Source organism: Triturus cristatus, chromosome 4_2, assembly GCF_964204655.1.
Source record: "Triturus cristatus chromosome 4_2, aTriCri1.1, whole genome shotgun sequence".
Classification (NCBI taxonomy): Eukaryota; Metazoa; Chordata; class Amphibia; order Caudata; family Salamandridae; genus Triturus; species Triturus cristatus.
The window spans coordinates 318,747,995-318,773,096 of NC_140586.1; the positions used below are offsets into that span (position 1 = coordinate 318,747,995).

General features: G+C 45.8%; 1 protein-coding gene across 1 annotated transcript in view; it reads right to left on the reverse strand.

Moving 5' to 3' along the window:
- The window catches only part of PLA2G4A (phospholipase A2 group IVA), a 737,221-nt gene that overhangs the window by 468,144 nt on the left and 243,975 nt on the right, over positions 1-25,102 (reverse strand). Inside the window, exon 4 of the mRNA XM_085601661.1 lies at positions 20,142-20,290. Coding sequence (XP_085457787.1) covers positions 20,142-20,290 — 149 coding nt within the window. The remainder of the gene's footprint in view (positions 1-20,141; positions 20,291-25,102) is intronic.

Here is a 25,102-nt window from a genome sequence, read left to right on the forward strand (position 1 = left end):
ACAAGAAGATATCAACTACATTTGAAACTCATGAGAAACAACAAAGATGTGGATTAACGGATTATTCAGCAGTGATTTTCTGAGTCTCTCCTTCTCTTCCAATTGCATTGACCACAGAGTATTGATCTGACATTGACCCGAGGTTAGGGATAAGGAGCGTGACATTGGCCTTCTTTGACTCTTTCGTGCTGAAACATTGCCAGCTCTTTTCACCCATTACCTTCAGATCCTACAAATCCCCATTTTAATGAGGTGAATTTCAAGTATCAGTGTAATCGTTAATACTTTTTAACATTATTTTGGTGCTGGCTAGACCAATTGGTTGAATGCTAAACACACACATTGATTTTCCTGTTCAGTTTTCTCTCTCTGAACTTAGGGTTTGGGATTTTCATTCACACAGGAATGTGTCTCCCGCTTTCACTTGCTTGATTCCAGGTGGTGTTTGCTCATGCCTGAGCAAACGCACATGCCCACATCTCCCACCGCAGGGCCCACTCTGCCTTTGAAAGTTTATTCATTAATATAACAATCTTAACCAAATCTAGTGTTCTAAGCACCCTTTGACAGATTAAACAGCAGTTTGGATAGAAAAGCAGAAATATGACAAAGCTTTTCAGCAGTAACGGCTGGCAGGGAATGAGGGTGGAGGGGCAGGGAGAGGTGGTGTAGTGCGGGAGACCAAATACAATTTTTTTAAAAACTTACCTCTTCCACCAGCCATGTTTCTCCTCCACTTCTACAGCGAGTCCTGCGACCAGGAAGCACCCAGGTTCCCCACAATACTGCAATACAACGTTGTGATTGGTCTCATGGGAACTGGGGGACTGGGCATGTTCCCCACCAAGCTGTGTAATACAGCCTGGTGAGAAACATGCAAAGTGTGCATTCCTGTTTGGCGGAACGGACACGGCCGGCTAAGCAGTCATGCGCACTTAGAGTGTGCAAACCATTCCTCACCCTAACAGGGGCCCGAACATGCAAAAACTAAAATGATAATAACTACATTATTATCATTTTATTTTTCCTGCTCAAAGAGCAGCGAGGCGACACTCCTCTGCCTTAGAGGAGCCACCGCCCCTGGTTTTCAGCCATATAATTGCTTATAAATTATCAAATATTAAATCTAAAAACTCAGGAAATTCACCAATAGGAAAGACAAGCAATAAGTTTAATTAGGATCAAGAACACATGCACTTTTCTGTTCTCCCACTGATTTATCCTTGATTTAGAGTTCTTTTTTGGAGATCCAACACCACATTATCCGAGGGCATTCAGTGAAACCTCAGGGTGGAAGTATACTCCTTTCTAATTCTTTTTTTATGGCCCTTTATCGTGCAATGCTGTTTCCATGGGGGAAGATTCTGTAAGGAAAAGGTAGAAAACGGGAGCCAAATAACTTTCAAAATCCTTACAATACTCCCAATATTTTTGTTTCTTGGCAACTTGACTTCTGTCTAGGTCAGGGCACTAAAACTAAATGGCACCTGACCCTGGAAGAAATGTATTGGATACAGGAGCGACCCTTGACCCTTCTTAGGCAGGTCGCTCCCCACGCCGCACAGCACCACCTGTGTGTCCTGATGTTAAGCCCCAGCTACCGCTGCTGAGGAGAGTTCGAGACCCTCCTCCACCCGCAGGCTGCCACCTGCCGAAGACGCACCTAAGGCAAGCCCGTCTGCGCCCGTCCGCACCTGGACCATGCCCAGCGCCAAAACCCCTGGCCCCCGCGAACGCCATGACACCCGCCTCCGCTACCATTCCAGCACCCTCCACGCAATTAACACCGGACGATCATGCACCTGCTGCCTGGCCACCGGGAAAGAACCCAACCACCTCAGATGCATTCTTCTCAACACTCGTTCCGCCCGCAAACACGCCGTTGAACTCTGGGACCTACTCGACTCAACCTCCCCAGACGTCGCCTTCCTGACGGAGACCTGGCTGAACCCCTACTCGGCACCCGACATCGCCATAGCCATCCCGGACGGCTAAAGGATCTCCCGCAGGGACCGCACCAACGGAGTAGGAATCGCCATCGTCCACAGGAACACTCTCAGAGTCTCGACCAACACCGACGACACCCTCAGCACCGCCGAACACCTGCACTTCCAGATCCACACCAATCCCAACACCACCCTCAGAGGAACCCTCGTCTACAGACACCCCCCGGACCCCGACCACAGTTCAGCGACTCCATCGTCGACTTCGTAAGTACACACGCCCACGCCTCCACAGACTACATCCTCCTCGGGGACCTGAACTTCCACCACGAGAACAACAACGACACCAACTCCACCACCCCGATCGACAACCTCGCCAACCTCGGACTCAGAGAACTTGTCACAACACCGACCCACTCCGCCGGCCACACGCTTGACCCCATCTTCTCCGCAAGCTCCCACGTCTCCTTCAACCACACCACTGAACTCCACTGGACTGACCATCACTGCATCCACTTCACCTTCCGGAAACCCACCACGCACCACTGCACCCAACAGATCCCCCGCCGCTGCTGGAGCAAAGTCACCTAAGACCAGCTAACCACCACCCTCGCCCGGAGCACACCCGCCGACCCCACCGACCCAAACACCGCCACCCGCAACCTCAGACAGTGGATCGACGACTGCGCCAACACCCTCGCCCCGATCAAGAAACCCTCCAACGGTCATATCAGCAAGAAAGCCAGTTAGTTCACTGAACACCTCCAGGCCTCCAAGCAAACCTGCGGAAACTTGAGAAGAAATGGCACTCTGAATGGACACCGGACAGCTACGCAGCCCACAAAAACGCCACCCGCAGACACCATCACCTCATCAGATCCGCCAAAAGGGCCTCCTTCAAAGACCGCCTAGACAACAACACACACAACAGCAAAGAGCTCTTCAACATCGTGAAGGAACTCTCCAACCCCAGCTCCAACACCAACGACATCCCACCCTCGCAATACCTGTGCGACTCCCTTGCTACCTTCTTCCATCGCAAGATCACAGACATCCACGACAGCTTCAACGCCACGACCGCCCTGCCAACCACTGAGACCTCCCCCCAACGGCCACCATCCGCAACGACCCCCTGCTCTGCTCGACCAAAATAAACGACGACGACACCATCAAAATCATGAACACCATCCACTCAGATCTCCGTCAGAGCCTTGCCCACACCACATCTTCAACAAAGCCAGCACCCCCATCGCACCCCATCTCCGGCAAGCCATCAGCATCTCCTTCGAGACAGTGACCTACCCAGAGAGCTGGAAGCAAGCCGAGATCAACGCCTTACTCAAAAAACCCAAGGCTGACCCCAAGGACCTCAAGAACTTCCGGCCCATCTCCCTGCTCCCGTTCCCGGCGAAGGTCATCGAGAAGTCCGTCAACAGACAACTGACCCGCTACCTCGAGGAAAACAGCATCCTGGACCAGTCCCAGTCCGGGTTCCGCAGCAACCACAGCACCGAAACTGCCTTCATCTCCGCCACCGAAGACATCAGAGCCCTGCTAGACAACGGAGAAACCGCAGCCCTCATCCTCCTGGGCCGGTCAGCCGCCTTCGACACGGTCTGCCACCGCACCCTACGCACACGCCTCCACAACGCCGGGATACAAGAGAAGGCCCTGGACTGGACCACCTCCTTCCTCTCCTGCAGAACCCAGAGCGTCCGCCTCCCCACTTTCCGCTCCGAAGCCACCAAGATAATCTGCGGCGTACCCCAGGGCTCATCCCTCAGCCCAACACTGTTCAACATCTACATTGCACCGCTCGCCCATGTCGCCCGACTGCACAACCTCAACATCATCTCCTATGCCGACGACACCCAGCTGATCCTCTCCCTCACCAAGGACCCCCACACCGCCAAAACCAACCTCCACAAAGGAATGAAAGTCATCGCCGAGTGGATGAAGACCAGCCGACTGAAGCTAAACTCGGACAAGACGGAAGTCCTCATCCTCAGATCCACCCCCTCAGCCTGGGACGACTCCTGGTGGCCAACCGCACTGGCAACAGCTCCAACACCCACCGACCACGCACGCAACCTAGGGTTCATCCTCGATTCTACCCTCTCCATGACAAAACAGGTCAACGCCGTCTCGTCCTCCAGCTTCAACACCCTCTGCATGCTCCACAAGATCTACAGGTGGATCCCCACCGAAACAAGAAGAACAGTCACCCAGGCCCTCGTCAGCAGCAGGTTGGACTACGGAAACGCCCTCTACGCTGGAGCCTCGGCCAAACTCCTGAAACGACTTCAACGCATCCAGAATGCCTCTGCACGCCTGATCCTTGACATCCCTCGCCGCAGCCACATCACACCCCACCTGAGAGACCTGCACTGGCTCCCCGTCAACAAGAGGATCACCTTCAAACTCCTCATCCACGCACACAAGGCATTTCACAACACCGGACCAGCATACTTTAACAGACGACTCAGCTTCTACACCCCCAACCGCCAGCTCCACTCCGCCGACCTCGCCCTCGCCACAGTCCCCCGCATCCGAAGAGCGACCTCCGGCGGCAGATCGTTCTCCTACCTCGCCGCCAAGACCTGGAACACCCTCCCCATCCCCCTACGGCAGACCCAGGACCTGCTAACCTTCAGAAGACTCCTCAAGACCTGGCTATTCGAGCAGTAGCAGCACTCCTCCCTCCCCCCCCCAGCGACTTGAGACCCTCACGGGTAAGTAGTTCTGATTGATCGGTTGATTGATACATCAGCAGTGATTTTCTGAGTCTCTCCTTATCTTCAGATTGCATCGACCACAGGGTATTGATCTGACATTGACCTGAGGTTAGGGATAAGGAGAGTGACATTAGCCTTCTTTGACTCTTTTGTACTGAAACATTGCCAGCTCTTTTCACCCATTACCTTCAGATCCTACAAATCCCTATTATAATGTGGTGAATTTCAAGTATCAGTGTAATCGTTAATACTTTTTTAACATTAACGTGGTGCTGGCTAGGCCAATTGGTTGAATGCTGACCACACACAGCTTATCCATATCAAGATGGATAGTCAGGCCCATAGGTCTGCAATGAAGAAGTGGTATTGCCCAACTGCAGTATAGCTTTGTACGAGCATCAGTTTCTTAGAACCGAATGCTAGAAAGGTCAACCAGATTCTGCTGGACAAGCAATCATGCTCGCTGGGACAGTGTCTTCTTTGGCCTCAGGATATGGATCCATCCTCGTAACCTGTGTTAAGAGCTAAAGTGTTTGTAAACTTAATTTATACTGCAGGTCAAGCCTGTGGAATATTCTTCTTACTAAGTCCTCAGAATGTTGTGAACATTCTCCCTTAACTCTCCAAAGATAAACAGTCAGTAGTGGTAGCCTGTACATTCTTTAAACTGAAAGAAGTTGATAGCTTTTACTTGGATAGGCCTACTCATCTCTCTAAAGTACCTGTAAAACATTCAGAATTTAGTGTTGCAAATTGTATGCAATCTTCATGAATGATTAGGTTTCTGCCATGGAACACGACATTCACTGGTTTTTGGGAAAGGAAGAGCACAATTCATATCCGCCACATAACCTATTATTGATAGAAACTATTAGAACCTGGGACAATCATGCAACTATGCATCACACTTATAGTTAGACCACGTCGAAACTAATTTAGCGAAGCAGGTGCATCAACACAAGAAGCTATCAACTACATTTGAAACTCATGAGAAACAACAAAGATCTGTGGATAAAGTGTGAGATGGTAAGAACTGTTCTCATCAGAACAATACCATGATTCGTAGATTAAGTAACGATATGAACAGCACTGACCTTGTAAGCTATGTGATAGCTCTATCCATCGCCTGATGACTATGAAATCATAATTGACCATATGCATAGAGTATTCTATTCATTTCAAATGCATAAGAAACTAGTATCTGATGTCACTATTAGAGTTATTTGTTTTCAAACAGATGATTTGCTAGCTGCATTGAGAATTTTTCGTAGTCAGTAGAACGCTAACATTGTTGGTACTGGCTACTCCTATATGTGCCGAAGTCATATCTAACCAAGCTCCAACTGAGCTTCCATCAAACACTATTCTGCCATCCTGTCCTGTCCGCCCACAGTGCCCCCGTACCATGGTATATAACCTAATTATTTTTATGTGATTCAGCCCTTATGGCTCCTGTTCAAGAATCCTTAGACATACTTTATCAAGAAAGATAATGGGAAGATCTCTTGGGATGCGATATTGGATACTGCCATGAGAATTACATTTATGAAGTCAGCCAAATCAAAAAAAGATGACCTTACATCTCCACTAGCATATCTTGAGAGAACATAAGGTGGACTGTACTCAAAGAAAATCTAGAAAACCGAGGAAGTTCAGGGGCTAAATAGAGAAGTTACTCAAGAAGCTATCAACTACATTTGAAACTCATGAGAAACAAAGATCTGTGGATAAAGTGTGAGATGGTAAGAACTGTTCTCATCAGAACAATACCATGATTTGTAGATTAAGTAACGATATGAACAGCACTGACCTTGTAAGCTATGTGATAGCTCTATCCATCGCCTGATGACCATGAAATCATCCTTAACCATATGCATAGAGTATTCTATTCATTTCAAATGCATAAGAAACTAGTAGCAGATGTCACTATTAGAGTTATTTGTTTTCAAACAGATGATTTGCTAGCTGCATTGAGAATTTTTCGTAGTCAGTAGAACGCTAACATTGTTGGTACTGGCTACTCCTATATGTGCCCAAGTCATATCTAACCAAGCTCCAACTGAGCTTCCATCAAACACTATTCTGCCATCCTGTCCTGTCCGCCCACAGTGCCCCCGTACCATGGTATATAACCTAATTATTTTTATGTGATTCAGCCCTTATGGCTTCTGTTCAAGAATCCTTAGACATACTTTATCAAGAAAGATAATGGGAAGATCTCTTGGGATGCGATATTGGATACTGCCATGAGAATTACATTTATGAAGTCAGCCAAATCAAAAAAAGATGACCTTACATCTCCACTAGCATATCTTGAGAGAACATAAGGTGGACTGTACTCAAAGCAAATATAGAAAACCAAGGAAGTTCAGGGGCTAAATAGAGAAGTCACTAAAGAAAGACCCAGCTAGAAAGTAACTTTATATTGATTAAAAAAACACTATGAAAAGGGAGACACATCTGATCAACTCCTTGCTTATAAACTTATAAAACGTATAAACTTTGAAAAATCATATTGCTAACTTCACTGATGCAACCGGTAAAGTGTATTCAGAAACACTAGACAGTCTCTAAATATTTAAGACATGTTACTCCTCTTTCTACACTTCTCAAGATTGAGATGAATAAATTACTTAAATTCAAAAAGGCCTTATCTGGTATATATTCTACCTAGCTGCAGAATCCTTACCTTGGAATATTCTCCAAATGTCAGACTGGATCCAGAAAATCCTGAGCAGTACCTCTTAGTATCAGTTTGTGGTGTCAATCAGCTCCGCGTCGGCAGCATCCGTGCCGGAAGTGACGTGTGTGGTGCATAGATATGCATTGTGTGACATTTCCAGCCATAAGCACTGACCAATGTCAGAGGTTGGATAGACCAGTGTGCAGATACTAAGGACCTAAACGGGCCTTCTAGTCAGAAGACAACAGTTTGAAGAAATTGAGAGGTTGCGAGCGTTGTAAAGATTCTGTGGGTAGAAGTGTCTCCACCAAATAAGGAACTTATTCATCAGATAGAGATTTCCAGCCGCAGATACTTTACCTTAGAATAGATACCAAAGCAATAACTCTACGGAGGTGGGTCTGCAAACTAGTTCAAACCAAAAAAGTCTTGGAGGATCAAACTGACAACATGATGACACAATGGACCCGACTGTCACAGCACTAGTGGACTGTAAACGTGTGCAGAGAAGCTCACCTAGCCGCCTGACAGGTGTCCAGGACAAGGACTACACAAGCTAACACAGTGGTGCAGCCTTGGACCTGATGAGCACGCAAACCTTCAGGGGGTTGCCCCTTGGCCAGTGTGTAGCAGATATTAATACATAGCATAAGCCACCCGGAAATGGTCCATTTCTACATTGCTTTTCCTTTGAACCCAACTAAGAGGTGATCATTTACCTGGGGTTCTCTGGAGCAATCTACGAGGAACAGCAGCGCTCTTTTTGGGCTCAGGTGGTGGAGTCTCTCTTGCTACATCAAGGGGTGAGCCGGATTGAAGAAGGTCGACAGTGTGATGCTTTGGTTGATGTGGAAAGGCATAAACACCTTTGCCAAAAAAGAGGCATGAGTACAAAGAGCTAGTATGTCTGGAAAAGGGTGGTGTATTTAGGGTATACAGAGATCCCCTGTAGTTCGCTAACCTTTCTGGACAAAGTAATGGCCAACAAGAAGACTGTTTTGAGCGTCAAGAGATGCAGAGGGCAGCTATGCATGGGCTTGAAAGACGAACACAGAAAAAAGGTTAAAACAAAGATAAGGTCCCATTGGGGCATAATGAAGGTATTAGGTGGAAACATGTGTTGGAAGTTCTTTCAGGCAACTGGTCACAACAGTTGACTTAAACAGAGAGGGCTAATCTGGCATCCATAAGAAAGCCAAAATGGCTGGAAAATTACCCATTAACTGTGCACAATGTGAAGACTTGACGGGCTTAAGATAAAATAAACAACAATTTCTCAAGCAAAGGTGCAAAAAGAGGGTCAATATGCTCTTCAGCACACTAAGCAACAAATGTGTTGCAACAGAAGGTGTATACAGCTTTTGTTGATGGATGCCTGACTATCAGTATAACTTCACAGGGGAGGTCAAAAACTGTCAACTGACACCATCCTTCGGATCCAGTCGGACGCCTGGGGAATATTCTAAGAATATTCTAAGATAAGGAATCAGTGGCTAGGTATCTCTATCAGATGCTGGGTTACAGGATGCTTATGAATGTGATTTTATTTTACCTCAGACTCAATCTCTTGACTTTAAGATCCTTACAAAAATAAATTTCAACTGACAGAGAGATAGTCATTTTGATATTTAACGGGGTTTTCCAGGGGGCGTGTCCAAGATGGCAGCCAGGACAGTTGCTTGATTGCGAGCTCTGACCTGCCGCCGCATTTTATCAAGTCCAAACACCTTGTACACTGGTGATTCGACGAGTGGGGAGCAGCGACCAGTTTCCAGGGGACAGATACCCCTTGTCTGTCTTCCCCCGACCTCAGCGGCGGCTCTGGTGGGATCGAGATGCTGGTGTGATCAGACAGCTGTATGTATGTTGCAATCCATGAGGTGCATCTGGACTGCGTGCGGCTCACCTTCTATGACCCGGCAGCTCGGGAGTGGACAACACAGCAGAGCCGGCAGCGATCGACTAGGAACATTCGTGGCAAACCAACAAACCCACAGGCAGCCCTGGGCTAAGCAGAGGTGCTTACTGCAGTGGAGCAATTGTCCTTGTCCTGTCTGGATTGTCGGAAATAGGATATGGATGTGAGGGGGCACTGGAGGACACCTCACGGGTAATTGAGCTCCCGGAGGAGCTGTGGGGTGGCAAACCGGTCACTTCAATTACAGCGGACTTACTACTGTGCACTTGAACGTTAAAAGTACATCCTTTTTCTGATGGTGTATTTAATGAGTGGCCGCCAGGGAGGGCGGGGAGTTAGCACTTGTGTTATAAAGTGAGAGGTGGAATCTTTGCAGTAATGTTGGCAGGGAAACGGACTGCAATGTTAGACTCTGGCTAACTTGGATCACCCGTCTACTTGTTGCAGAATTATTGATGGCATTGGATGGCTGTAACAGATTGAGGGTGCAGCCTGGGTTTTGAGTTTAGTGAGGATTGTTCATAAAGTTTCACTGTTTGGTTTCTCTTTGCTTGGCCTGCTCTCTCTTACACCAGCCTCCCACTATGTATGTAGGTATTGGAGCTGCACGATACACACAACTCCATGGAAACACATGAATATCACAGTGACGTGAAATATGAGGGGCATGGGCACATATAGTAAATGGTCCAGGATTCATTCATACCTAAAACAGCACCAGGCCCAGTTTGCCTGCCTTCAGGAGACGCATCTATTGGCAGGGGAACTTCCTAAGTTAGGCAAGCACTGGTGTGGCTGTAGTGAAAGAGCCACTCTTGTGGTTTGGCACCCTATGATGACCTTCGACTACCACCATTTTAACTGACTTTAGTGTGTTATTTTACCCTAGCCTTCTTATATGAGACGGTCCGGATATGCCTGCTTCTTTTCTTTCTTGTCATCTTGCTGTCTTTCAGTGGGAGCTGTCACGGAGTAGAATAGGCTTGCCAAGAATAGAAGGTGTGGGATGTGCATTTGAAAGCGTGAGAGGTGTGGAATGTACTCTTTGGTTTCAAAGTGCAGTGTTGTGGGCAGTGATGCACACAAGTGCATTGTGTTGTACATTGGTGAGAATTAAGAGCTCTTACTATTAGCTTTGACATGGCCTCATGTCATCTTGTTTTCTGGCTTTGCCTTGCTGCTCGCACGTAGCTGCAAAGTGGGGAGGGCAGGTTTCTGCTCTTCACTTGTTTTTCGCTCCTCTCTGAGCAGAGTGACCTGCATATTATCTGTGAGAATATACAACTCTGCCTCAGAGTCAAAATACTGGAGCTTGGCCAGCCTCCGTCTTGGCCCCGACGCAGACTGGTACAGCCAGCTGTTTTTTTCTAATGAGAAGGGGGCGAGGTTGTCTAGAAGCCTCGCCTCACGTTGAGTAATGATATTTAAGCTGGGAGCCATCAGGGGGCCAGATGGAAGTTCACCACAGAATAGACGTATTGCTGTGGAGGTGACGGAACTTGAGTTCTGATTGAAACTCCTTCCTGGGCTGTTGAAGGGCTTCCCAGCTTGAGTTTGCAAGGATGATGCAAATTCAATCGGTGAGGTGTTCCTAACTATTTTGTATATATTTTCTACTCTTTGCTATTTGGGTATATACTGCATTTTATTTTACTAGTTCACTTAAAAGTGTTTGATACCTGAGAATCTGCATTATACTGATATAGTTGGCCTACCGTTCTCATTAATAAACTTGTGTGTGTTATTTCAAATGCACCAGAATTTGTTTTCTTGCCTGACCTAAAGGGAGTGCTGTGTCCTTTCCTCGTCTTTAGGAAGTGCTGCTCAAAGTGTATTATTTAAAGGTGCAGTGGTAAATTTGCCTCCCAGGTGGGAGTGCAGGGTTTGGGTGTGTCCTTTTAGCAAACAGCACATTCATTACAGTGGCTCACTATTTAGCACTATTTAGTCTGCTTACACCAGGGGTGCCTTGCTGTGGGTAGCTCCCGGGGACCCGTTCGTGATGGAGTACACACTGGTAGACCCAGAGGGCCTTTATGTTATAGCGGGAGGCACTTTGGATGGTGAGCTCCTCATGTTGGCGGTGATGTATGCACCAAATGTGGGTCCGACACTTTTTCTTACCTCCTTGATGCCTGCTCTCCTCCGATTGGCATTGTCGCAATTTTGTGGTGTGAGGATTTCTATTGCTTTCCAGAACGAGTGGGTGATAGTTGAACACCTCCCAACTGGGGGCTCAATCACATGTCACCACTAGGCAGCTACAACAGTGGGTCCTTAATGTACAAGTGATAGATGTTTAACACACCTTGCACCCACATCAAAGAGTACTCTCGCTATTCTGCACTGCACGCTCTCCATACAAGGATAGATCTGATATATAGCAGCAGGGCACTGGTGAGTAAATGTAAGTGAGCAGAGTATTTAGGTAGGACATCGACTTACCATAGCCCCCTGATGGTAATTTTCGAGTGGGGGCAGCCCCGCCCGGTGATAACCACGTGGCGCTTACAACCACTGGCACTGGCAGACACACCATTTCAGACACATGTCGGAGAACACAATGAGTGATATTTTGTTGAAAATAATGAATCTGCCACGAATGCAGTGGTGGAGTGGGATGCATTCATAGTGGTGGTGCGAGGGTTTTACATGCCTACGCAGTATGGCATGAAACGGGCACTTAATGCAGAAGTGTTGGATCTGGAGAGTAGATTGAAAACAGCAGACTAAGAACAGGCGTCTAATCCTGCTTTGTATCCTGCATTAGAGGGTATTAAGACCGACTACAAGGAAGTGTCAAGACGTTTAATGACCTTAGATTATAAACAATATGTTAAGCGTCAACATGAGCCTGGGCAACAAGGCCAGCGGACTATTGGTGAAATCTAAACACCCATATCTGGGTCATCTGCTCGATAGAAGAACGCCATCATGAACTCTAAGTTAGCTAATAATGGGAAATTTGAGGCCTACTAGAGGGTGCTATACCAAGCCCCAATGGGAGTGGATCAAAAGGCAATCTCTGCCTATCTGGGATCTATTGAGACCCCCCTTCGATCCCTTCCAGAAACTAGAGCTGGACACCTTCGTGAGAACGTTAAACTGTCCATTAAGCAAATGGCCATAGGCAAGACTCTAGGCAATAACGGGCTATCAACAGAGTTTTACGCCACACATCAGGCCCATCAAGCCCCTTGGCTCTTGGGAGTGTATCAATAAGCCAAGATGCGTGGCAGACTTTCGGATACCATGAGGGAGGTGCTGACTGCAGTGCTCCTAAAACTCGGGCGGGATCCACTGGAGGTCGCCTCCTATCATCCCCTCTCACTACTCAACCTTGATCACAAGGTACTGGGTTATTTTCCTAGCAAATAGATTCACCCCTCTAGTGCACACAGTAATTCATCCTGACCAGAATGGGTAGGAATAAGATCCTGAATCTCCGTCAGCTATTCGGTATTCTGTACTGGGCACACAGAATGGAGACCCAATATTAGGTGGCTATGTTAGACATCGAGAAGGCGTTTGACACCCTGGGGTGGACCTACCTGCAAACCGTGCTATTTAAACTAGGTCTGGGACTGGGGTTTCACAAGTGGATAGGGATTCTCTAGTAGTAGCCCTTAGCCAGGGCACGCATGGGCATATCATCTCTGACAGTTTTGCCATTGAACGGGTCACTAGGCAGAGTTGCCCCCTCTCCTCCATGCTGTTTACCCTGGCCATGGATCCACTGGCCTGATTTCTGGGTGCTTGCGCCCCCCAGTGGTGGCTATGGGTCGTAGGTCACACTCACTCGGTATCCATGTATGCTGATGACACCCTGATCTATCTAAAGATGGACCCGTTGGTCCACCTTGACTTTATGACAGTTCTGGATGACTTTGGACTCATCTTTGGGCTCCGGAACAATTGGGGAAGTCATGCTTATTCCCTCTATTGCAGGCACTTGAACTACTACGCAGCACAGACAGGAATGACTTGCTACAATGGAAATACAACACCATTAAATTAGTTAATGGTCCAGGTCTACCATACAGAATAGGACTTGATCGAGGGTAACCTGGGTAAAGCACTAACCTCGATACGACAGTAGTAACCCTTTTGGACACAATTACTCCTGTCGCCTATGGGTAGAGTGTTGATAGCGAAAACGTTGATTCTCCCCCGACTCCTCTACCTCTTTGCTGCACTCATGGTGATACTGAAGAAGCCATTCTTCAAGGATGTGCTACAACTGCTCGCTTCCTTGATCCAGGGGAATACGAGACACAGGGTAGCGACTGATACTCTATAAGCCGCGCCGGAGGATGAGGGTCTGGTAGCGCCCTATTAAGAACTTTACTATGCTTCTGCCCAACTCCAGTGGCCACTGAAATGGCTGCGAGACACTTCCGGTCCCAAGCAGAGCATGCTAGGCTATTATTTCAGGGGTACGCCACTGCTGGAGTGGTTCCTGAAATACCCCTCCTTTCGTACCATCCCAAAAGTGCTACTGAAAGTGGCAGCTTGGTGCTGGAGGCAGTACACACAAAGAGGTAAGAGAGGAGTGCTGTATGCCTCAGGCCTACCATTGGGGGCTCCATCATTCTGTAGGGGCTTGGTAGCAAATTATCCAAATAGACAGTTGGACATTCGTGGGGTTTGCAAGGTGGGGAGATATGGTGGTAGAAGGGAGACTGAGCCCGTTAGAGGATCTAGTGGTCACAGGTACTGTAGATCTAGGACATTTTCTACTGGACTCAGCTCTGCGCTGGGTGGCGGGAAGGATGTGGAGCTCTGATGGTGACCTACCCCCTATTACAAGCCTACTTCGGCAGCCACGAGGCAGGTGATGTCCAGCATCTATGAGGATCTGACTCTGGACTCTGTTATTGCAGGTATTCTGGCTCTCAAGGGTTTGGGTAGAGGATGTTGCCAAATGACTAGAGCGGCCGACCTCGAAGCTGGGGAACCGGGTCTGAATCTCGGCAGGGACGTTCAACATCCTGTGATTCTGGGCAAATAACCTAATCTCCCCGTGCCTAACAAAAATTAATGTGTCCGTCTGAAACTTAACTGGTGGTCATGTAAAGCACTCCGATTCCTTCAGGTCGAGTTCGCACTATATAAAACTCCACACAAAAAAACAGCTGTTGATAGAACATTTGGAACCTGAATGGTATAAATGCTTGGGGTCTGCCAGGACGATCACAGGGAACATCCAATTCCACTTCACGCACTTCAGCTACCTAAACTATGCATACCTTTCACCAGATAGTACAGGGAGAATGTACCCAGACGCCAGAGCATCAAGTCATAGATGTCAGAATGCTGATGTGGACTTTCTCCATATGCTATGGACATGCCCGGTGATAGATTACTTTTGGCAGGTGGTGACCCTATGCATATCAGAGGTCATGGCCTCTATCTCAACATGGGACCTGCCCACTGCATTCTAAACACTGGAGTAATGGCTAAGCAGACAATTGGTTGGGTTCCAGGGTCTGGCAATGGTACTAACAAAGCCCACACTGCTATGTCCTGGAAGACAGCAGTGGCTCCCCTGGTCTACTTGTGGCAGAAAGAGGTGGACTTCTGGGCCTTAGGAGAACTCTCGGTGCCAGCGGATGCTAATGCTAGGGATGGGAGATGCAACATTATAGACCAATGGGACGACTATTTTAACCGATTGAAGGATACACTTACCCAAGATACTGTAGATAATGATGGTTAACTGCTGTACCATACAGAGATCATTTATATGGGGAGGCAACTCCTCCGCACAGCCCATGCTCTCACCTGTGGGGGTGGCACGGAGTGGACTTTCCGCAATGGAGTCTTAACCATCTGGGAGCACTGAGGACATACGCAAAGGAGATGCAGAGAGGGGGTGATCTGATGTTAACATGGAAAAACTGAGGTAACATGTATACTTATATCACGGATGGGGTGGGGGGGGGGGGGGGGGGGGGAGGAATGGGGCGGGCTGAGTTGGTTATGCTCAGTTGATTGGATGCCTGGCTGTATATACATGATTTTTCCGTCTGCGGGCGAGGGGATAGTTGCTCATGTGAAAATGTTTTTTTGTTGTATATTTTCTATGCGCTGCTCTCGAGAACTGATGTGTTGCGTATTTGGGCCACCCCTGCCTAAATACTACTGGTACTGGAATTCTATGTTCAAGGCAACTGTTCTATACAAATCAATACAAATATTTATTAAAAAGAAAATCACTCAGTTTTGCCAACATTTCACAGTTACTTGTATATTGTCCTAGGCTTACAGGGCTGAATAGTGATACACTGATCTCCGTAAGGCACTGCATATCCTACAGAGACATTGGTAAGCAAACTGGCCTATAACACAAGTATAACCACTAGTTATTGGGATATAAGAACATATTGATGGATATTTCATTGGTCTCGTACACAGAATGAGGACATACTGGTGAAATAAGTCAAGATGTCTACATATGGTAGGTTACAACATCACTCTCAATAAACAGTAGCAAACTTTTAGGAAAACAATTTAACATCCAATTAAATGTATAAATTATATCACACACGTTTTGAACTTCCTGAACAAGGCAAAACTCGTTTTTGATTAGTAAAGTGGCACAATATATTTGCCTCAAAAAAGTAATAAAAGCTTCGAAAACACAGTACAGAACTAGCATTGGCGAATCAAAATAAGTGGTGTAAATATATGTTGTACATTTGTAAATATCTTGTTTTTAAACTGTATGCAGTGGGGTGTGGTGTAACTTAGTTAGACCTGGCATCCTTGGGGTAATTTAACATTTTGTCTTCAGACCTCCTGTTTCTGCTGACTTTGTTTTGCTGGCCGTAGGACTCTGCACACTTTTCCACTGCTAACCAGTGCTATAGTGCATGTGCTCTCTCCTTAAAACATGTCAGATTGACTTATACCCAATTGGCATAATTAATCCACTTTTAAGTCCCTAGTAACTACACTACATGTGCCCATTGCCTGTAAAATGTAATGCTACTATTGGGCATACAGACCCTAGACAGTCCACAGGGCAGAGTGCAGTGTATTTAAAAGATTGGGCATGTACTTTTTGACATGTCCTGGTGGTGAAAATCTCTTAAATTTGTTCTTCACTACCGCAAGGGCTACCTCTCTCAAAGGATCCAATTGGAGTTACCTTATTACATTTTACAAGTGTTATTTCCCAATGGGAACAGGTACCCAGTTCAATGTTTGGTGTCTCTGGAATTGTAAGGTAAAACCCTGTGAAGTGAAGTTGGACTTTAAATTAATAATTTTAAAATGACCCTTTTAGAAAGCTGGCATTTTCTAACTTTAGTCATGTGGAGCCTGCAGCCTGTCTCTGGGTCACATGACTGGGAGTAGTTGATAGTTGGGCTTTGTGCATTCTTTTGAGACAGCCACACATATAGGGGAGCTTAGCTGTGAATGGATGGGCCATCACTGGCATGATGGGAAGGAGAGGGTGGGCCCAGCACCACTTACACTTGAATATAATATGTCTCCACACTAAGGGCTGCATACCCCCTGTAGTTATTCTGGAGCCAGGGCAAGCAAGGCAGGGCACCTGTATACTTAAAAGGAATGCCTCTGAAATCTTCTAACCACTTCAGAGGCCCAAATGGATATAAGTACTGGACCTCAGACACTACCTCTTCAGCACACTTCTGGACCGGTAGGTATTCTGCCATGCTGCCTTTTTACCTTGGTGAAAATGACTGGCCCTGCACCCCCTGAACCAAGAACCCAGAGTGCCTCCAAGGTCTAGTTGGCTAGCCTCCTGATCTAAAGCCTTAGGGACACAACAGGCTTCCAACAAACTTGAACCTGCACCTGGACTCTGCCATCTGTGAAGCTACCCTGCCAAGTGGTGCCACCACAGCCCTGGACCCTTGGAGGGAGGCTTACAGTGCTTTGCCAACCTCTCTGGATCCAGTGGAGCCGACGCATCTCCTATGCCGCACAAGGAAAACCCCAGCAGAACGACGCATAGCTACTGCTGCATGGATTGGACCAGTCGTGAAGACCCGCATCCCATCTAAACCGCCGCTGTGCAACACATCATCGACACAGGCCCTCGCATCCCTTGTCGATGACTGAGACCGCACTGCGGCCTCATAGCGTCTATGATGTAGGCCATCACATCGTATTTAAGTGCTTTTTGGCACCATTTTCACTAAAATCCTTTAAATTTCATACCTTCAGTTCTACTGATTGGATTTGTGTCATTTTGGTCTGTTTTATTTATTAAAGAAAGTTCTATTATCCTAACTTGGTTTGAGATCTTTTTGGTGTTGTGTTTCACTTTATTATTGTTCAAAGTATTGCACATATACTTAACATATTGCTTCTAATTTAGATCTGACTGCTCTGTGCAAAGCTACTAGTGTTAAGCAGAGGTTAATTTAGGGTTGCCTTGTGCCTCACCCTGACAAGGATTGCGATTGCTGCTTGACCAGGGCTCACAGCCCAGTCAGCCAACAACCCAATTTCTATCCATCTATGATTTTATTCTAGCTCTGAAGAAGTCTCAAATGTCTGGGGACGACATGAGTTGGCTGACTAGTGATCGAATTCAATAGTCTATGAAGTTTTGTCTTTGGTACAACAAGAATTAATAACAAGCATTGGCATAGCCAATAGGTCTCGCTTTTGGGACCTTCCCCTGGTTGTGGCATAGAGGACAGGTGGAGAAGACCAGATGAAGAAGGGGGTGGGTGGATACAGTAAATGTGAGAGAGTCAAGATGAGAGGAAGGTGTACAGGGTGGGGAGAGGTGGCATGATCGCGGAAGGGAGAGGGCAAAGCAGACGAGGGAAGATAGGTGTAGAAGAGAGGGGGCTATTGGGATAAAAGGGGCTTTTGGGGGCGAGGTGAATGAGTGGAAAGTTCAGTTGATAGGGCGGAGGGCAGCTGAGTTTGGGAGTGAGAGTGGTGGAGCGGAGGAGGAGAGGGAGGTCCCGCCAGGACACGGGAGGAGTGGAGGAGACCTAACAGAGAGGAGTAAAGGAGGGAAGTATGCAGACGAGGGAGAGTGCAGGTCAGTGAGGCTTATGGAGGGAAGGAGATGAAGAGGGAAAAGATGAAGAGAAGGGCTGTGGGCAGTGGTGATGAAAGGGGAGATGAAAACATTGGAACTCTCCGAAAAGGGGACAGCAGGGGAAGGAGGAGGTGTTGATGGGTAGCGAGGGGACGGGCTAATGCAGGGGGGAAGTAGTGGAGGAGAAGAAGGCGGGATGGTAAGTGAGGTAGGAAAAAGTTGAAAAGAAAGAAGAGTGCGGGGAGAGGGAACAGACCTGGTGGAGGTTACGAGAAGGGAGAGCGAGCGCAAAGAGTGAGCTTGAAATACACGGACAGTAAACACCACCGGGTGGGGAGTCGCCATTCTGGAACAAAAACAGTGACACCGCTGTCTAATTGCTGGGGTCCAACGTTTTACATGTGCGTTAAAAAACTTTCTGGATGCGTTGGAGGTCTGCCTCCCAAAACGATCAGAAAGAGAACAGTTAGACCAAAAACAGAAAATGAGTTCGTGCAAAAATGACACATTTTGTAATACAGCTTTGCGAAAGCATGGGTCATTTTGGGAAAGAAAAAGGTAAACCACGGCGCTGCCAACGGAGCGAGAGAATCAGCATGCCGCTATTTTACGAGTGCAGCCTTGAGGCAACTGTAGTCCAACAAACAAAGTAATGACACGGGATAAACATAATTCGACCTAAAAGGAGGCTGGGATTAAGAACAAGGGGCGAGGAATGCAGCTGCAGCATCCCGCGAGTGGTGCCCGCGCGCTCGTGTGAAATTGAGACACATTAAAGATGTCACACTGCGCGCCGCTGCTCGTAACAGCAAGCCGTAGGCCTTTTCACACGCACGAGCGTCCAGAGCGATTCCAAGAGGTCGTTTTGCTAGAGCAGCGCATGCACGCTGCGCTAGGCTCGACCTAAAAAGGTACTTGCATGTGAAGGAATATCATACATGCTTTTTGAACTTTTTTTACTCAATAAATATTCTGTACTACAAACATTCATAGGCTGCGGACCACATTTTGTGTAATAACATTTCCCAGTCTTGTTAGTAGAGAACAAAATAGAGCCATCATGAAATACTCCGGCACATCAGACTGAAAATCTATCTTGTGGTTTGATAGATGCTGTAAGAGATGGCATTTGTAAAAACTAGAGAGCTGCATATCTGGCTAAGAAGGCTTTATGAACAATTTGAAAATGTAATTAATGAGGAAAACTACTCTTTGAACCAGTTCAGTGCAGGCATATGTTTTCAGCACCCTTGACTCAAATACAACCTCAGGACTTGAAGATTCACGAAAATCATCCTGGTAAGTTCTCACAATTTCTACTTCTCAGACATTCGAGCTTGCAGAAAAATATGACCTACAACCTAACAAGTCATTGTCCTTGCTGCAACAAGTACACAGTCTATATGCTTGCTAAACTGTTGCCCCTTTACACTGCAAGACCAACCAAGGTTTTCTAGGATGTCTGAACGAACGAATGACTAAAACAAGGTATGCATCTCCACTACATTGTTACCTTCCTATTCATTCCCCACTGTAGCCATTGTTCCCCTTTCCTTCGACTTGCCTATGAAACTGGTCAGTGGTCTCCTGTGGTTTCTTAAGCTGACTTCCTTGGTAATGCACATCGTGTCCCCCTTGCTACCCAGAAGGGTCACGGCCACTTCAGCTTTTGAGTTCCCTAGCCAGAAATGTAGCTTTAAAAATGCCATAAAGTGAACAAGTGTGTAACTATGGGATCCCAAACCTGCATCATGTGACTTCAGCAGGAATATGTGTATTGGAGTCGATCCATGTACCTCATACAATGCATATCTATTAGATTTACCTCCAAAACATTCTCCTGGTTCGGATCCAAAATAAACTCAAAGGTTTCATTCCAGACAGGATTTATATTGTTATTGAAATGTTTTGTTCGCTTCCTGCTGTCTGGAGCTGTAGAGATGAAGAGTTCCACATAGGGGTCCGGAGTATCAACTGTTAAACCAAAAACAAAATGAACACTGACATGAAAAGGTTCTGCAAATCAATTACAAGGGTTTACATGATGGATGTTAACTAACATTTTTCGAAGAAAGAGGTTGTGAAACATGGTGATGTACATTGTGTACATTAATCATTGAAAAACGTCCAGCATCTGCCAAGATACCATATTACAGCACAAGTGGGATACCATCATTCTAAAACAGAGGCAACTTATACAGGTACAGGTGGACAATTTGAATACACACTAGTAAGACAGAAGCTCCAGAATATCTGTAATCCATTATTTAGACTGTGGCAAAATTTATCAACATTACTGCTGTACCTTTTATGACACTTTCAGCATGGACGCTATCATTTATTTAGCAATAATTGCAACTTGTTGTCTGTTGTAAACGAAAAACCCAAGAGTTGCATAGGCATGGAGTCTGGATCTCCTCTTACATTTCTGAGCATGTGGGATGCACATGGGCATGATGTCAGCCCTGCACCTGTCCCAACCTCTAATTCCTACAGCCACAACTTAGACATCAGATTTTCAGAAATATCGTGCATATCACAGAAAAATGCTCCTTTTTTATATCACTGGTCTTTAATTCCCTTGATTAATCACATTGTACAACTGCCCCACAGAAGAAAGGACACAGGTTAAACCACACCAGAACTGTGTGACCCCACTGGTCCTTCGTGAAAATGACTTATAGTGGTTATTAAGGATTTTTTTGCAATAACCCCATCCCAACCTTCTTTGTGGCATCAGCCCGCTAAAAAGACCAAACCTAGACAGTCAGACCAAAAATGAAATAATCCTTGGGAAGTATAACTAATACAGCAGAAATGTTATTCATGAGCACTCAAAAAGGGGAACCCCTATTGCATTTCCCCTATCCTCAGGATATATATGGCAAGGGTCCTTAAATCTTGTAAGCTTCCAGCGAAACAGCTTCTAGGGCAAGGGTGAGCCACCCCAAATCCTGCAAGGACATAGGTGACAAAGGGAGGCAGGAGAGGGACCATAGTTGGTGTACTTTCCTTTATCTGCCTGTACCTGATATTACTCAAGGGATTGCTTGGGCTCAGGTGATAGCACCAAGACTAAAATGAGGTCAACCTGGCCGTCACATTGGGCAGGAACATGTAGATGCTATTTCTTCTGTCTAGGACCTCTGGTTAATATTTTGTGAATTCAGAAGGTAGGATCATATTTTTTATGGAATTATGGCATAGGTTTTATGGGATGAAAGAAGCACATAGATTAAATTTCAGCTAAAGCGAAAAAACATTTTTGGGTTAATTGCCTAGTCTTCTTCGCAATAGTTGAGGTTTTACAAATCCTGTAAAACAAGACTTTTGCCTTAATTAAAGGATGGTACTTTTCTAAACAGTTAGCTGAACATTGACCTGGCTTCATCACATTCTCATAGAACACCCCAAAATGGTATTAAATCATTGTTTAACTTTATACAACGCATGTTGATGTATCCTGGCGCTACCTAAGGACAGGACTGATATACAAAATACCCATGTTTTGAATTATTTTTAACATAAGACTAGGCTCTGAACAAATGGAATTATGTTCTAGAGCTTGGCTTCATTGTCCCACAGCCTCGCTTCCTGGAGCTTGAAGTCCCTCAGAATTTATTTTTCAATACTGATTTTCACATTGGCAAAAGAAACCAGATTTTAAGATCACATGGCACACCCAGGAGAGTACTTTCTGAATTTCTTGATCAAGAAGGACGAGCTGAATCCTATATACCATTCATGTTGACTGTAACTTGCTCCATTTATGAACCGGAAGCCACTGTAGTTGCTTAAAGTAAAGGGATACACTATCATACTTCCGTATATTAGTGATGAGTCTCATTGTGGCATTTTGAATTGCTTGGAATTTGTGACTGTTCCACTCAGATAACCAAAGAGAGACTTAATTGTAAGAGTCTAGACAGGATTGAATAAATGTATTTGCCGTGTTAATTCTCTGAAAAAGGAAAGAAAGGGGAATATTACCTTTAACATATACAGATGAAAAAAAGCTCTGATCCCACAACATGTGCACAATTAAGTATACTTCCATCAAAATTCCTAAACTCGTTACTACCTCAACCAGCATGGTACAATTTAACAAAGCATCTTGAGTATGGGTTCCAAGAGACAACTTTTTAACAAGAAGAGTCTTTAATTTTGAGGGATTCAGTTTCAGGAAACTCCTGGCCACCCATCTCTTTTTAAATAATTGTTTTAATTATTTTGTATAAACAAATGCAGCCTTCAGAAGCTTATAGCTGATGCAGAGGGGATTCAATATACAATTCAATAGAACTACAATTCGGCCATATCTTACATAAGAAATGAGAGAACAACCAAATACATTAAACCCTTCCAAGTCTCAGATTTCCCTTTTGTTGGCGAGCCATGTATCACACGCTCTGAGTTTTTTTTTTGCACAGTCTCTCCATTTATACACCATCTATTAAGTTGCAATGCAACACTCCAACCCATGCCTCCAATCTGCCCAAAAGTTAGGGAAGCTTCCTGCAATGAGGGGGCTATGTCTCTTTTGGTGACCAAGAGCCCAAGCCCCGATAGTGCACTCTGGCCTCTTGATACACCATGCCCCAACAGCCATCCATTGTTCCCAGCAGTGCCCACTTAAGGTCTGGCACTGCAGGGGTGTTCAGGAACGCGGCCAGGCAGGGCATTCTGCAGTACACCCTGTAGAAAATAGCTGAATTGTACAAGGAGGGGGTTGAAGAAGACAGCCAGATCTCTGGCCACCATCTTGTTCCCCTGCCACTTGTCTATTTCTCTAATATCCTTAGTCCAAATGTCTCGGAATTCTTTAGGAGGACCAGTAGATCCTGGTGATCCACTTGCGGCCCAAGGATCCCACCATCAGCTTTGCCTCAAGGGGGGTAAAATCTGGGACTTCTCCCCAGCATGCATCACCAGGGCAACGTTGCAGATACCTGGAGAAATGGGACTAATTTGTCGTGTAGTTGCGTAAAGGACTTTATGTGAACCGAAACCCAGAAATCCCTCCTCCAAGCATGAGATGGCGATAAGATGTCAGGAACCGAACACAGATACTCGTGTGACATGCCTTAGTCTGGTGCTGGTCCTTAGCAGGGTCAGATTAGTGACTTTGTTCAGCCAACTGATATTTTTCAAGGCTTCTCATCAGCACAGCAAAGGAATCATTGTTACATGAGGTAGTGCACTGGGGGGTGAATCCCTCCATTTAATAGGGATCGTTCATCCCATGATTGGACTCCAAAAGCTCAGACATGCCAATATGAGGCTGACTGGTTAGAGGTAAGATTGGCCTTAAGCAGTGTATAACATTTATGTTATTTTTTTATTATTATAAAAGTTTATAATAAGAATTGCAATACCAGATAAAATAGAGTGCATCAACCAATACTTGAAAGACAGACATGTCACATCATCAGTAAAGCAACAAGTATATTAAAATTATCAGGTAACAGAATGGTCCCCTTTCCTAGACACCACAAGCAGAAATACAAAGAAAGCCTACATTGTAGCAGTAACTGTAGTTACCCAAAGTTCATGGGTGTTCCATCAATGAGGATTCCGATCCAAAATCAGAGGACTGTGCACGATTAGTGCAGTTTACCAAATATAGTCAAAAAGGTGCACGTGTATCTTTGGGGCGGGACATCGTGCTAAGGAGTGAAGTATTTGTCTCAAACTGCTCATTAAAGTAGTTAAGGTTCGATATTCATGTGGCGTGTGTGGGTGACTTTCCCCTCCCCAAATATCTAGCCACTTGATATTTGATGAGCAGCAGCTAGAGTGCCACAGGCTTACGAAAAGATCTGGAAATTTGATGCACCCAGCCCAACAGCGCCACATTTATGCAGTTAGCTAGAAGTCAAGCATCCGAACAGCTAGATCTCAGATGAGGGTTGGAAAGGAGAATGACAGGAAAGAGCCCTGCGGCAATCGCCAATATAAAAGTTCCAGTTTGGATTATCTGGAAGTGATCAGTAATAAAAGAGCCAACTCAAGTTTCAGCCACTCATTTAGATTTCTTTTTACCAGAGTCCGAGGATCCACAGTATCAAAAGCAGCCAACAAACCTAATAAGGTTACCACTTCAAGAATGCCTTCCTCCCACATCATCCTTAATTCATCCGTTACCGAAGGTACCACGCAAAACGGTCCAACAGTTGTATATTTGACTTGAACCAGAAATAACGGACAAACAATGGGCACACCTTTATTCATGCTAATTTACAGATTCTACATTTATGTGAATCTTTTGTTACACAACAAGAAGATTTACATCTAGTCTACATACATTAACTACAATGTAGTCAACCATAACCAACAGGATGGTTCAGTGAGTTAAAGCTTCACCGGTGACATCTGGTTTGCAATGCAGGTCATGAGTTCAAATCCTCTACATGCCAACCTAGAGTTCCATCCCTCCTTGATCTGTAAGCCAAGTACCAATAAGTTGCGTAATATCACCTGTCTTAATTATTTAACTGCTTTGTTCTGACCACATTGCTGAGGGCCTCTCTCAGCACTTTATCAAAGTGGGTGGAACTGACAGTCTATCACTGGACTTAAGGGAATAAAAGAGCAAAAGGTCAGATGCTCATGTGAAGATATTCAGTGGGTGATCCAAGTTTGTTAAGGTAGAGGGGTATTGTCTCATCAAAGTATGCTTGTGAGTCCAAAGTGTATTGGAACTGCTTCGCTTTAATGCTTCATTAAAGCATAGCAAGGTAGGATGACCCTGCAGGAAGAGGTCTAATGAATTCAAAAGGTGAGCTC